The following is a 15,829-nucleotide window of genomic DNA, read 5'->3' as shown; positions in this document are numbered from 1 at the left end:
ACCCTCATACCCTCATGCTCTCATAACCACATGCCCTCATACCCTCATACCCACATGCCCACATACTCTCATACCCTCATACCCACATGCCCTCATGCCCTCATGCCCACATGCCCTCATGCCCACATACCCTCATGCCTTCATACCCACATGCCCACATACTCTCATACCCTCATACCCACATGCCTTCATACCCTCATGCCCACATGCCCTCATGCCCACATGCCCTCATACCCACATGCCCTCATACCCTCATGCCCTCATACCCACATGCCTTCATGCCCACATACCCTCATACCCTCATACCCACATGCCCTCATGCCCACATGCCCTCATGCCCACATGCCCACATGCCCTCATGCCCACATACCCTCATGCCTTCATACCCACATGCCTTCATACCCACATGCCCACATACTCTCATACCCTCATACCCACATACTCTCATACCCTCATACCCTCATGCCTTCATACCCTCATGCCCACATGCCCTCATGCCCACATGCCTTCATGCCCACATACCCTCATACCCACATGCCCTCATGCCCACATGCCCACATGCCCTCATGCCCACATACCCTCATGCCTTCATACCCACATGCCCACATACTCTCATACCCTCATACCCACATGCCTTCATACCCTCATGCCCACATGCCCTCATGCCCACATGCCCTCATACCCACATACCTTCATGCCCACATACCCTCATGCCCACATGCCCACATACCCACATGCCCTCGTGCCCCGTGTGGACTGAAGCTGTGACCACGCTGACTGACTGTACCGTTGTCCAGCTGTTGATCACATCTGTGTGTGCAGAAATCTTCTCTCTGCTCCAGACTCGGCTACATTCTTTAACACCGTTCCCTCAGCTCAGCAAGGTGCCCTTTATTTTTGCCGTATATTAATAATAATACAAACTTTTTTTTAAAGTGACTCTATATGTGCAGCTTTTAACCCGCCGTCTTCTCCTCAGTTTACGATCTCTTGAACAAATGTCAAAAGCATCTGATTGACAACGAGGAGCGGAGGCCTCCTACGTATGTTAGAGCCTCGTCAGGCCAAAATAGTGCCGCCGTGGCAGTATTGACAGGTGTTGGAAACAGTGCCTGACTCATGTCTGATGACTCAGAGAACCTATACGGTGGGGATGAATCATTCTGATCTCAAGCAGAGCGCCCACGTTCCACGGTCCACGTCACTAGAACCTTCACCTGATCAACAGAATGCGGAAAAATGTAAGAGGCAATACTTTTCTCCTCCGTAGTTGACCAACTGTCACAAACACATCTTTCCAGCTTGGGGGCAAGGATACAATATTTACTTTTTCTAAACTCCATTGCTAATAAACATGAATTAAAAGAAGCAGGATCCTGGTGAAAAATGCTATATATCGGAGGATTTATGTACAAACGTTGGTCACAGTTTTGATTTTAGGCACATTAAAACATTTCTTTATTCATTCAAGAAATGATGTATAATATAGAGCGTGCCATTCTGACTGTGTCATCGCTGTCAGTCCACTATTTTAACTATTTTGTGGATGCTATCCCAGGTGCAGCACAGCAGAGCTCTTTCAGAGGAAAGAAAGCCAAGACCTTCCTGTTACCTCGTAGTTTTGACAGATATCATACACAAACCAGTTTATGTGGCTTTGCTCTGATGATTATTGATCGGTGATATTTTTTGAGCTCATTGGAAGAAAGAATAGATGTAATGCAATGTAGTAAAGTATCCGCCATAATGAAATTCCATTGTAAAAAAAAGAACTTTGAATAAATTTATTTGACCTAAATGTTTAATTTAATATTTAGTTCAAGGCATGGCTCCCGTCATCCACTTCCTGCTTCTGGTTATCTTTCCGGTTTCAACGAAGAGTTGACCGTCCAACGTATCGCCCGTCACTGGGATTCTCCGTCTGCGGCACAGGTGTCAAACACAAGGCCCGCGGGCCGAATCTGGCCCATCACGTCATTTTATGTTGCCCCTGACGGCTTGAAAGACACTCAATCACCTTTTCTTAAAGAAAAAAATATATATATCCTGTGCTTTTATTTTGAAGGGTTCAAATTAAATGGATTTATGTTATAATATTAGAGACATTTTCTTATGTGCAATATTTCTACACTCAAAGAAACAATAATGCAATGCAAAGAGAGTTATTTAACAATATGTTTGAGTAGTTTATACATTTATATTTCAGTTACACCCTTTGACTGCGGCCATGATGCCGATGTGGCCCACGGGAAAGATGAGTTAGACACCCCTGGTCTACGGGAATGAAGGACTTCTGCTGTCCGTTAATCAAACGTTGTGGATGCGACGCCAGGTGATGGTTTGGATGTGGGCCGTTTCTACGCTCTTGATGGGTGAAGGAGCCACGTGATGTCATTTCCCCTTTTATCTCCCCCACAGGTCAGTCAGTTAGAAACGAAATACAAGAATGACGAGGTTGTGTTACTCTCATCTGAAGTGTAAAATGTACTGAGTTGTCTCATTATATAATTTAATGCACATTTAATAACATTCACACACCAACACGACATAACACACACACACACACACACACAAGTCTTGCAGCCTGCGCCTTATATTTGCTGTGTGGGAGTGCACTTCATTACTTTGATATGAACAAGCATTTAAATTTAGATGTGCTTAAACCGAGACCTATAAACACTGCCAGCTCATATAGTGAAGCATTAAGGAGGGTTAGGGTTAGCAAGGAAGTGAGGAAGAGCTGTTCCCTTTGAGCTAAGGATGTGTTTACAGCTCATTTACCATTTGATTTCAGTGCTATGAAAAGATACCAACAAAACCGTAACAATCTAAAATAAGGTAACTGTCTCTCTTTATAAAATTGTTATCTTTATCGGTTTTGAGGTAGACATTATTAAAATATTTATTAGTATGAGTCACATTGCTGATTCGTTTATGGCGCCTCCAGAACAAAACTGATATGATTTCTGGATTAAATGGTTCATCCCACTCGATCATGTAAACGCAAATATCGTTGGCTAAATATATCCAGATGGAAATATTTGACAACACTCTTTCCTCTTTATGTTGACACAGTATGTGGAGACATGTAAGCCTCTTTAACTCAGTCCACTCCCATTGTTACAGATAGTTAGCCCTGCCTAGTCCACCACCTCAGCTACAGTAGACCATTATCCACGAGGACATAATAATATAATGATGAATACATAATAATATGCCACAGGATAAGAACCAAAGACAAAAATCGACAGTACTGGTGGGTATCTGGTTTCGTTTAAGGATGAAATCTTACATCACAAGATTAAAAAGAAAACCAAATGACAAATACTAACATGAAACCAAATAAATAATACAAACCAATGAAGCAATCCAGTTTAATCCAAATTATTAACATCAAACTATATTTAAAGTACCAAAAGCCAAAGTATACAAACTAACATGTTCCATGGAAAATTATATATAAATATATATATATATTTATTTATGGTAGGTCTATATCATTGGATATATTTTTTGGATTATTAATGCATTAATGTATTGTTAATAATTAGGCTAAATACTACTTAATAATAAATCCTAGTTTATTCGTTGATTTATATTTGTGTGAAGAATCTGTATCTCTAAAGTAGTCCAACTCATTTTCGCAAATAAAAGTAGTTTAAAAATGTTTTAATGTTCTCATTTTCCCTCTGAGATATGGTGGAGCAGAAGCAAACGGTTACATAAAATAGAAAGTCAAGTACGACAACAGAGTACTTGAGTAAATGTAATTAGTTATACTCCCCCACTGTTTCAACAATAGCACAAAAGTTCAACTCTAGTCCCTTTTTTCTCTCAAAATGCAAAAGATTGATGAATTTAAATCCTGTGTTTCCACCAGCGACACCATCATTATAGCTACAGTAGCCAAGATATATATTTAAATATTAACCTTCTCTTACAAGTGTCTCCACAAATCCTGGGTATTATGGTGTTTAAAAAAAAAAAGGATCATATACAGTCTGGATGATTATGATATATATGCATTTAATAGTTTGGAATCAAGGTACGAAACAATTAAAAATGAGTAGTGCAACCCTCATAAATGTACAGCTAAGCACGAGAGCTGTTTTTTAAGTTCCTGTCACTTTGAATTGGACACAGAAAGGTGAAACAACCTGCCACTGGCACTTCAATTTAATAAACAAGATCAGATAACTATCTCTAAGTTGGAGAGGATGCTACATTCTTCTTCTTCTTGTGATTTAGACTGATATTGTGGATTTTTTTCACATACAAAAATCATATGCTGATTTTACTGATGTAATCACAGGACGCCCCCGAGACCACGGCAGAAGATGCCAACGTGGCCCTCGCAACTATGAGGCCTCCGAGGCCCCCAGCCTGGTGCCATGCAACTGTCAGCCATTTAACATGAAGATTAACCACAGTTGCTGCCACGCGTCAACACAGCGATGAACACATGCTTAAAGCGGTGCTGCTGCTGGTGGTGGTGGATGGTGGTGGTGGGGGATGGGCAGAAGGCGACAGGTGGCGACACAATAAATATTAATCCCGGGAGCAATAGGAGAGAAAAACTCTTCTCACCTACAAGGGAGACCGGGGTATCGCTCATCCCCGCCTCCTGGGTCCTATATGTACCGAAACAACGTGTTGCTGGTGGGGAGATACACCATCTAGTCTCTACGAGGGGTCCGTGGTCGTCTCACAAACATCCTCTGAATTTAAAAATAATTTTGTCGGAAGAAATAGACACGTTGTTTACACATTGCTCTTCTTTTCGTACAACCACCGGTACGTGTGTAAAGTATCAGCCGCTGTAGCGGTGCAGGATTAAACCGCCGTGTCCCTTCTCTGAAAACACAAATTAAATGCCGGCTGCATTTCGTCTGCTCGGCCATGTTCAAACTATTTCAACGGATTTTTTAATTGTGACCCACAATGCAACAGGGCTGTAAAGCCAGCTCTCCCTAATCAACGGCCACATCTAAGTCCAGTCAAGCATTGTGGCAGAGCCAATGTGGAGGCGGGGAAGCCCTTCCAGATAAGCTTTTGTTAATGACCTTCGGTGGGACCTGACTTCTCCAGTCAGGTTATATTAGCTATGGATTAATATTTTGAAATGATTAACCCCCGAGCAGTGAGACGATCAGAGATAGAAGGGCAGACGGATAGATCAGAGCTCTGTTACAATAAAAAAAACACTCCTGCTCTCGGCAGCATGACATCCTGTTACATGATAGCAAAGCTAAAAGGTGAAAGATTCAACTATACCAAATATGATCAGCTCAAGAATGTTTTAAATAATTGCACACAAGGAATAGCATATTTCCATGACTTGTTTCCAAAAACAATATTCGTTTTCATTCAGCGTTGTTAAATATAATAAATCCATGGTGAATAATTCTGAAAATGAAAATAAATGTTATTATTTTTATATGATCAATACTTCTCTGCCCTCTGGCTGTTATACTTGGTGTAAATTCTAGAAATTAAATGAATTAATTAGCCCTTTCTTTACAATTAGCAACAAACCGAAAAGGCAAGACAACATCTAAAGGATTTATTGTATAGAGCTAAACAGCAAACGGTTCCTTTTACAGTCTCAAGTGTCAGACAGGCAATACACCAGCAGTGTGAGCCTCCAGGTTACTTCATGTAGCTGCGGCTTTGCTGGCTCCACAGTTCAAGTCGAAAAAATACCTCAACCCCATAAACACAAAGTGTGAAACCTCAATGAAGCTGAATGAATGACAGAAAAGCTCAAACTCAGGAGGATTTACCTTCCCTGTGGCATGTTCAGCCCTCAGAGTGCTGATGAAGATCCAAGGAGACTTGGTCAAAATTGCTCAGACAACTGTTCCCTCTGCAACACGCTGCCAGAGTGATATAGAGCCGGCAGGTGGGACAGAGCGGTACGGGGAGGAAAGTGAAAAAGGAAACAGGAGCGACGGGATGAACGCTCAGGGTGAAATTAACAAGGCAATATATGTTAACCGTGCTGAACTAATCTCTTTGACAACAAATATGTTGAAGTATCCATCAGAGGACTCATCCCCAAAACCAAAAGAGAAACTCGCCATTTCTTTTCAGTCTCTGACCTCTGATTTCAGACTCACGGTCCAGAGAGTACAAAACATTAAAATAAACATTGTATGTTTGTCCAATTTGATCAAAATGACTTTGTAAACAGTGGTTCATGTCACAGAAAATCAGCAAAGTGTATACGGCTATGCTAAAGCAATGACCGATGAGTATATTTGTCTATAGATTGTCTTTTTAGATCAAAAAGAGTTCAACCGGCTCTAAAAGGGACGAACTACCTTTTACCCTGGCCGCATGGTGCTTATTCACTTGCTTTGGAGACATCCTATAGGTACTAGTCCTGATGCAACACATTGTTTTTCTCATATTGTCTTTGTACAATGGATGTTGATGTATATTATTATATTAACTGTCTACAAATGACATACGTACATAAAATAAGTGCAACTGAAAAGGCAGAACCGAAGTACTGAGACCACGATTTCCTTCTGTAACATTATCAGCGCAGAGACCCCGACAGGTGCTGAGACGGCAACCGATTACATCAAAACTCTGACTCAAACAGAGCAAACAACGAGGAGCCACAATGGAGGAGACAAAAGAAAACTGCACGAATGAGAGTGGAAGAAAGAAAGGAAGAAAGCGGATTGATATTGGACCTTCTGTTTTACTCCCTCTGGGCCTAATTCATTGGTTTTGTTATGTTTGAACTTGACTTATCCGACTGCTTGACTCTGTATTTCTATTTTACTCTTTTATGTTCATTTTGTTTGGTTGTTTTATTGTTAGTTATTTTGTAATATACTTTTTCCACCGATTGCACTTCTGGTTTTCAAAGTGAATCATTCACTGAGTAGTCGAGACCGGTGTGTGTCCCTAAAAAAACTATTATTTTCATATTTATTCTTTACTGTATATTTCTGTTACATAGGCCTGACAATATTTTGCAATATAAATAAACTTGACTTGATTAGAAAGTGGGATAAATGTATCGGCCTCGTATATTTTTACAGGAGGGAACTTAAATTCTGTGCTTCCGGCGTCGAGCTGCATTCAGGATCTATTATTTTTTATTGCATTTTTGGATCTGCAGTTATAATGCAATACAAATGGAACGTTGTTTACAAGACATCGGGCGGTTGCGTATTTAAAGACCTTCAACCGAAGATATTTCTCACAAGAAATGTGATTGGCTCACATCGAATCTTAAAAAACTCTGCTGGATATCAGGTGTGGCAGTACATCCTGAATTAGTTGTTGATCTAAAAAAAGCAGCAGACTGAAAATCCATATACGGAGCGCTGAACCCTTTTAATTTGTCCTGAACAAGTAAACTAATTAAATGTTACACACAAAAACACAAACACAGACTATACACACTCAATATCTGCTCCCTTTCATTATCCCTCCAGGGTCTACGACACGTTCGAACCAATAAAGTCATCTTCAAGTTGATGAAGGAGCATCCGGGGAACATCGAGGCTGATTGAATATCAGATTTCAGACTGGGACACCCCAAACTGTTTGAAATCCGATATTCAATTAATATAAGAATAACAAGCTTGACGCCGTCACTGTTTGCTTATGTGTGGGTAACGATATTAATTCATAAAGACGGGGAAATAACCGCTCAGTCCTCTCTTTCTACACAATGCTGCGATGCACATTTGTGTTGTGTTGCAGTTTAGCAGTGCGATGTGTAAACTGTGCTGTAACCTCACCCCGTGCTGAGACGCAGCTATGCAGACTGGATGTGAGGCTTTGACGTTAATTACTTCACCAGATGCATTTTTGGTGAAGGGATATTATTTTTGAAATGTCCTTAATATCCTAATTAAGTAATTTTCAAGAAAAGTAGCCACATCTTATAGAAAAGATATAGTATGTTGTAAATTATTTCTTTTTATCGCATCATTTCTATTTATCCAACTGTAACATATTTATATTGATAAGAAAATTCACTTGAAAAAGGTTGCCTGAGTGTGAGACAAGTTTGCCCGAGTTTAAGCAAGCTATATATATTCATTTATGACATTACTATTTTGAGAAAATAAAAAATGTCCCCCTGCGGCTAAAGAAGCCGATTTTAAGATGATTGACATTGGAGCAAGTTTTCAATTAATAATATAAACCATATACATATCAAACCTTTTTTAAATCCTCAAAGGTTAAAATAAATGTGTGTTTGTTACATGTTTGTATTCATATGGATCGTTTAATGAAAATAGTCAAAGTAATTCTATTTCATATTTGATTTTATATGATTAGATTTTGTACGATTTTATTTTATTCACATTTGACGTGATAAATATAAGGTGCTTAATATGAAGAAAATGCATTATTTGTACAATGCTTGTTAGTTGTATGATTTATATGAATATTACTGTATTCCACAAATTACTACAATAATTGTCTTTCAACTTTAAAGGGGAGAACTTAGTCTTTACGAATACACACATATATGTATGTTCATAGGAAAAAATAAAAAAATACTTAGTTTTGAGACTTACTGCAGAGTTTTATTGCCATATAATTCAGACCAGACGCACTGCGAGAGATTTCACACGGACGGACATTCCAGAACAATTCATCTTCCAGAAACACATTCCCCATCACCGCACCGCACTTTGTCTAAGTCACAGTGAAATTATGATCGCTATCACCCAAATCCAAGTGGAATGAAATACATTTTTCATTCGGCCCACGTGAGCACCAGTTTCCTTTCCTGACTTTTCTCTTACCTCTGCAAGAGTTTGCTTGTAGTCTCGGGGGGGGATCCGCCACTTTGTCCTTTTCCCAGCATTGTTGCGTGGCCTCTCTTGACACTCTCGGTGCTACTGGTCCGCTCCCAAGGTTGCTGCATGGCCAGACAAACTCCCTATAGCACCACCTGCAGCCTCAACACCCCTAACTTCCCCCAAACACCCCGCTCGAAAATAACTACCACGTTCCCAAGGCGGCAAATCCTGATGAGTCAACCCCTCTCTGATTTTCTCTCGCCTTACTGTGAGATGACAGGAAGGCCAGCAGGAAGACTCCTCCTGATCGACAGCAGCAATGGCAGCGAAGCGCCCTTCAGCCTCTCCTCTCCAGCTCTCTCTCTCTCTCTCTTTTTCCCTATCAGCCAACACGGCGTACACTTCCCAGACGTTCCTTCACTTCACCCTCTGCTCCCGAGTGTCAAGAGATGAGGAAAACAGATCAGAGCCTCTTCAAAGGCAAACAGGAGGTGGACTGAGTGAAGTTTGAAGGGGGGGAATAACAGAAGAGGTGGGCTCAGGGGAGGACAGGAGGGGGGTGAGTATAAAGAGACCAACTGGGAGTCCCTGTCCCGGGACGGCTCCACGCCACTGCCACGACTGATTATCACCTCCACAGACACACACAAACACACAACCACTGACACACGCACACTCGCATAGTCTGGCCGAGGGAGGGATGCACTGGGGCTCTGGGAATGCAATCAGTCACTCACTGGGTGTCGGGATCAATTTAGCTGCTGAATCATCGGAGGGCTCTGGGACACCGTGTCAGATTATTCACATTTTGTCATGGTCCGGCAGTCTGAGGTTTCACATCTGTGAGCCAAACAGTTGGGAGTGTTTGGTAATAAATTACCATCGGGGAAGAATAGTACTGACTGGGAGCACATCAGCAGTTCTCGAAGGATATACCACACCTCAAAAGGAAGAGACCGGGTAGAGCATGTGGCCAGATGGATTTTAAACATGTATTTAATTTGGTTGGATTGGAAATTGTCATTTGGCGAGTTTAATTCATATTATGACTGGGCTCAAAGGATCTGTGGGAGAGTTATTACTTACAGAAACTGGAACTATGTCCCCAAGTAGAAACATAGTCATTTAAAACTAGATATGTGCTTAGAAATAATTGTTTGACTTTGGTTTTACTGCAAATCAAGACACATTTTAAAGCTTACAAGATAAGATAATACATGAAAAAGATAAGTAATAGCAAGGATGTATATATATATATATAATATATGTACATATATATATATGTATATACATATATATATATATATATATACAGTATATATACACTACCGTTCAAAAGTTTGGGGTCATCCAGACAATTTCGTGTCTTCCATGAAAACTCACTTTTATTTATCAAATGAATTGAAAATTGAATAGAAAATATAGTCAAGACATTGACAAGGTTAGAAGTAATGATTAATATTTGAAGTATTAATTTTGTTCTTCAAACTTCAAGCTTAAAGGAAGGCCAGTTGTATAGCTTATATCACCAGCATAACTGTTTTCAGCTGTGCTAACATAATTGCACAAGGGTTTTCTAATCAGACATTAGTCTTCTAAAGTGATTAGCAAACACAATGTACCATTAGAACACTGGAGTGATAGTTGATGGAAATGGGCCTCTATACACCTCTGGAGATATTTCATTAGAAACCAGACGTTTCCACCTAGAATAGTCATTTACCACATTAACAATGTATAGTGTGGATTTTTGATTAATGTTATCTTTATTGAAAAAACAGTGCTTTTCTTTGAAAAATAAAGACATTTCTAAGTGACCCCAAACTTTTGAACGGTAGTGTATATATGTATATACAGTATATATATATATATGTATATATATACACAGTATATATATAATGTATATACATATATATGTATATACATATATATATATATTAATATACAGTGTATATATATTTATTTATTTATATATATATATATGTACATCCAGCTGTAAATTTGACTTCTTAAAAAAATTTCATCATGGAGAAACAGAGGGCCATCCCCCCATCGACCGAGAGAGGATGCTTCTCCTCCATCTTCACATTGTCTGCTTCCACAATGACTAAAGTCCAAACATATTTGGCATCGGATTTCTTGCTGACAACCACCAGGAAACTCTCGCTACGCATTGTGCGTTCGGAAGCGCGTGCATATGTTCACGTGACACACACACACACACACTTATGTGTGGCTCTGTCAGAAAGCACATACCACTATAACATGAAGTGTTTTCTATAATGTTGCACGTTTAATCGCTCAATGTCGAGCAAAATAGTGAATTACATTTAAAATGTGAGTCCAGTGAGTCTCCTGAAGTCTTTCAAAAGCATCAAACTCCACATCCACTAAACATTAGTTACTTCCACAAAACCCTAACCCTTCTGAAAGGATGTTTCTTGTAAATGTAGTTTCACGGTTCCCTTCTCTGACATCACCTTTTTGTAATAAAACATATGACACACACATGCAGATAAGATCTGGCTTCGCTAATCCAACCTTTAAAAATGATCACAGTGACACCTGTGTGAGACTTTGTGTGTGTGTGTGTTAAAAATGCCGTCTAGCTCTAACCATGATGGTATTTGTAGTCAATCTGAATACCGGTGAAGCCTTCTCACTCCCACTAACAGTGTGTCGTCAAACCACATTTCCCACAATGCACCAATGCGGCCTCGCCGGCTAACATTAGCACACGCGTGTGTGTGAGTCGAGAACGTGCTCAGAAGTGATCCGTCACATTTGGTGTAGCCAGCTGTGGTTTCGAAAAGCCGGGTGATGAAAAGTCATTTTTGATGATTGAGAGCGGCAGCGAGACGCCTCACGAAGAACTGACCAATGACAGAGCGGCTCACCGCGCCACGTCTGACCGACTCAACTCTCAGCTGGAGGGTTGAACTGAAGTTACAGGTGCAACGCGTGGCTGTCCTTCCCTGCTCTTGTACTTTGTTCATCATACATCAGCAGATCTCTAGTTGTACGTAAACGTGTTTTAATCTGTGCCCGTTTTTCACTTATTGGTGGATAAATCAAAAGAAGAAAAGAGAAATCTGCACGGCAACACAAACTACACCTGTCCTGTCTTTGTGTATTTAGAAAAGCGCTATATAAGTTTGAATTATTATTATTATTATTATATAATTATGAAAAAGTGTAAGACTTTTGATGCGTGCGTCTGTGTGTGTGTGTGTGTGTGCTTAAGCTTACAGCGTGTCCTCAAACTGGTACAGTTTGTGAAGCTCCGAGAGCAGCACAGTGTATTTTACCATATATGCAGTCATTCTCAGTAAATTAAGAAATATTAAGCAAGTCTGTATTTTTTTACGGGGATAAAGGGAACATGGACATTATTTTTTTCCCCCCTCGTGATAATCTTGTTGGATGAAAAAGTTAAATGACGCCACAGCTTCTCCGTATCAGCATCTCTGTTATATTCTGGCAATAATTCAGAGAAACAATGCCACAGGGAGAATGTGCTGTAAGGAAGAACTGCTCCCTTTTCCCGGCGTTCAGTTTTCCAGAAAAAAATGCTCCCGGTGCAGCTGGGAATGCCGCTCTGGAGCTGAGCATTCCCATGAAGTGGGGAATGTTTATTTTGCAGTGGGTTTAAGCTGACATGTGTGAAGCCATTACGCAGGCTTAGTCTGTTCATTAAAGCCGTTCTAATATTCTACCTTTAGCCTCATTAGAGCGAGACGTTGGAAAACTGAGCAGGCGACCAACCAAAGCTCACAAACTCCTCCAGGAACACATGTGACACACTTACACACACACACACACACACACACACTGAAGGTCAAATGTGCTTGTGCTCATTGCATGAGAAGAAGGTGTCTATTTCAGCAGGCCTCTTTTTCAGGCGCAGCAGCGATCACCAAGAGCTCACGCGAACATACTACCGTGTGTATCTGGTTTTGGGGTTGAAGCTCTTTCAGAAAGTTGTATCCAACTAAAAGGAAAGGAATGTCGGTCCGTCTTCGCTCATCTCGAGAAACGATCATTCGATTTGAATGTCGTTCATATAAATATAAACTAACCCTATTTGACCGTAGTAAATGTCGCACAACAAAGTATACGGTTCAGTTGCATATTTCCTAAGTGCTTTTGTAAGGTATTTTAGGGTAGAATGAGTTAGAGTTAGAATACTAAGATAATATATTTCATATATAAACATTGTTATAAATCGAAAGCTTTTTTTGGCTTTACAAAAATGCACAGCCCAGGGGGTAAAAAGAAATCTCTCAACATCTGCCCCCGGAGCTGGCAAGAAAGGTTTCTGGTTCCTGATAACAAACATGAGATTTATTTTCCTTTTTAAAAAGCACCTCATTTAACCCTTGTGTTGCCTTCGGGTCAATTTGACCCGATTCAATGTTTCACCCTCCTGTCGCCTTCGGGTCAATATGACCCGATTCAATGTTTAACCCTCCTGTTACCTTTATATTTACTAACATATTTTACCCTTGAGGTCAATATGACCCCAGCTATTAAAATCTCCAGAAAATTATTAGAATTAATATTGTTTTCCAAGTTTAAGTGTGAGGTACTTTATGTTTGTTTGTTGACTCCTGAAAGAACACCGACATTAAACATTGAATCGGGTCAAATTGACCCGAAGGCGACAGGAGGGTTAAATATTGAATCGGGTCAAAATGACCCGAAGGCAACACAAGGGTTAAAAGTGTTGAAAAAATCTAAATGAAATATACAACGAAATAAATAAAAAACAGACGATTGAATGAGACCGGACCCACGTGTGGACAGATATATAAAGCCTTGCTTACCACTCAGTGAGTGAGTTTCGCCAGTGTTTCTGACCGCCACTTTGGATTATCACGTATTTATGTCATGACAGGTGTATTGCTCAAGAGCCAAGGAAGCGCAGTGTTGAGTGTGAAGTTGTGCGTGTGGGCGGTTCTCGAGAAAGCTGCGAGCAGCAACACGCCACAGGCCAAGTCTTCAGCCCCTCCTGGACGACTGGCCCTGCACTATTCTTCTTAACCCTCCTGTTACCTTTAGGGTCAATTTGACCCCATTCAATGTTTAACGTCGGTGTTCTTTGGGGTCAATTTGACCCCAGGCTGTTTTTCACTGTGTCAAACATATAAGAAATATCAACTTTTTTATATATTTAAAGGGCTATTTAGGTAGTCAACAAACAAACATAAAGTACCTCACACTTAAACTTGGGAAACAATATTAATTCTACTAATTTTCTGGAGGTTTTTTAATTGCTGGGGTCAAATTGACCCCGAGGGTAAAATATGTTAGTAAATGTTAAGGTAACAGGAGGGTTAAATAAATGATCAAACAGAAGAGATATATCATTAAAGTGCATACTTAGCATGTAGAAGAAGTCTGCGGGGCGATAAAGTCTTTTATCTTATCAGATTCCATCGCGGCTTTTTATGTCGTGAAGCTGCGTGACTTCAAAGCATGGCGTCACTTCTCTCACACCGGAAGAGCCAAATTGATAAATGTCCAAATCTGTGCAACCCGAGCACGAGCCACAGTGAGACACAGACTCAAACCCCCACGGTCAAAGCTCTTCATCTTTTGTTCTTTGTTTCTCATTTTCAGTATTGACATTGGTGTCCATGTGGCTTCAGGGAAGTTATGAGCAGCCATCAGCATTTGGCCATGAATCCAGAGAACACATGACCTCATAAAACCAGCTTTAAAAAGGAATGAGGCACACCAGCAATCACTGGGAATAGCCTGTAAATTCCTTTGACAACAGTTGCATTTTTTATTTTTTTATTGTTGAACTAAATTTACACTGCGACACAAAGCCGGGCCACCGCATGCAGAATCTCTGGCGTCCAATCGCGCGACTGGAAAAAAGCCAGTTTCAAACATCCCGAAATAGAAGGACGTTTATAAGCAGTTAACATTTTTATAGACCCGAACGACCCTAACACCATCAGTGGAACTTGCATCTGATCCGTGCGAATGGATTTAGTCGCAGACCTGAGAAGCTTTAAACAGCTGAGATTATGAAAGAGTTTGTTAACATGTTCCCATTTTATAGACTCGAAAAGCCTCTGCACTCACTTGCACATAACTAAGTGTCAAACCTTGTGAAACTGATTCAACAGATTCTTATAAGTGCATTAGTTGTCTCACATTGACATGTAAATGCTAATCAAACTGTGAATTGACAACTTCACTGACCTTGTAATTACCATAATTATCCTTTGATGGGCTAAATTAGTAAAGACAGCTTATTTTATTTTATCCCTGACACTTCTTCTTAGGGACATGGTAACACATACAGAAGTATAAGGACTATTACTTGACTAAATACAGTTTACTTAGATTTTCAAACTGTAGCAGCGTGACTATACGTTAATTATTTTCACCTTCAGGTTTACTGACTTAAATAGTAGTAGAAAATTCAGATTTTCATCCAACTAGTAATGAAAACCTCTCGACATTAGTTATAATGATTTACTTAGAAGCGACACAAGTATTGTTACCATATAGAAATCACTTATAGTCACATTTTAGTTAAAATTTTGTCTAAAAATGTCACTGTCTACAGAATTCATGAAGACACTATTTAAATATATGTAATGAATCAACATATTCCTAGTTTATCAGCCCTTTTCTTTTTTTCATTTCAAGTTCAACAGTGTGCTATGTGCTGTTTGCTATTTGTATGTAAAACATTGCTGCTGTTTTTTGTGCCAAAGATCATTTAAAATCAGGTTGAATTGAATGTCGATCCCAGAATAAGCTCTCAAAACAAGACTGATCTATCTTGAGCGCGTCGCGCTTTGCCTCGGGCCGGCCGCTCGGCTCTGGTCGTGAACTCGGGGACCAGATCCACTTGGTAACCTTGGTTCCGAGCAGTCTGAGCCCCGGGCCCTCTGCGGGGCTCCACCAGCTCAACAGCAGACCAACAGGGGTTAATGCAGATTGGTGTCAGCTAAATAAACATTTCACTGAGAAGACACATTTCCTTTGAATCCCACTCTGTGTGTCTTTCCATATGAATGACA

General features: G+C 40.2%; 1 protein-coding gene across 1 annotated transcript in view; it reads right to left on the bottom strand.

Annotated features, from left to right (window-relative positions):
* Positions 1-9,249, bottom strand: part of rbm20 (RNA binding motif protein 20) — a 51,344-nt gene extending 42,095 nt beyond the window's left edge. The window contains exon 1 of the mRNA XM_056409386.1: positions 8,787-9,249. Coding sequence (XP_056265361.1) covers positions 8,787-8,908 — 122 coding nt within the window. The 5' untranslated portion in view covers positions 8,909-9,249. The remainder of the gene's footprint in view (positions 1-8,786) is intronic.
* Between the last annotated feature and the right edge of the window lie 6,580 nt (positions 9,250-15,829).

Source organism: Pseudoliparis swirei, chromosome 24 (assembly GCF_029220125.1).
Source record: "Pseudoliparis swirei isolate HS2019 ecotype Mariana Trench chromosome 24, NWPU_hadal_v1, whole genome shotgun sequence".
NCBI lineage: Eukaryota > Metazoa > Chordata > Actinopteri > Perciformes > Liparidae > Pseudoliparis > Pseudoliparis swirei.
Note: the sequence above shows the minus strand (reverse complement) of the source record. Positions and strands in the feature narration are given on the sequence as shown.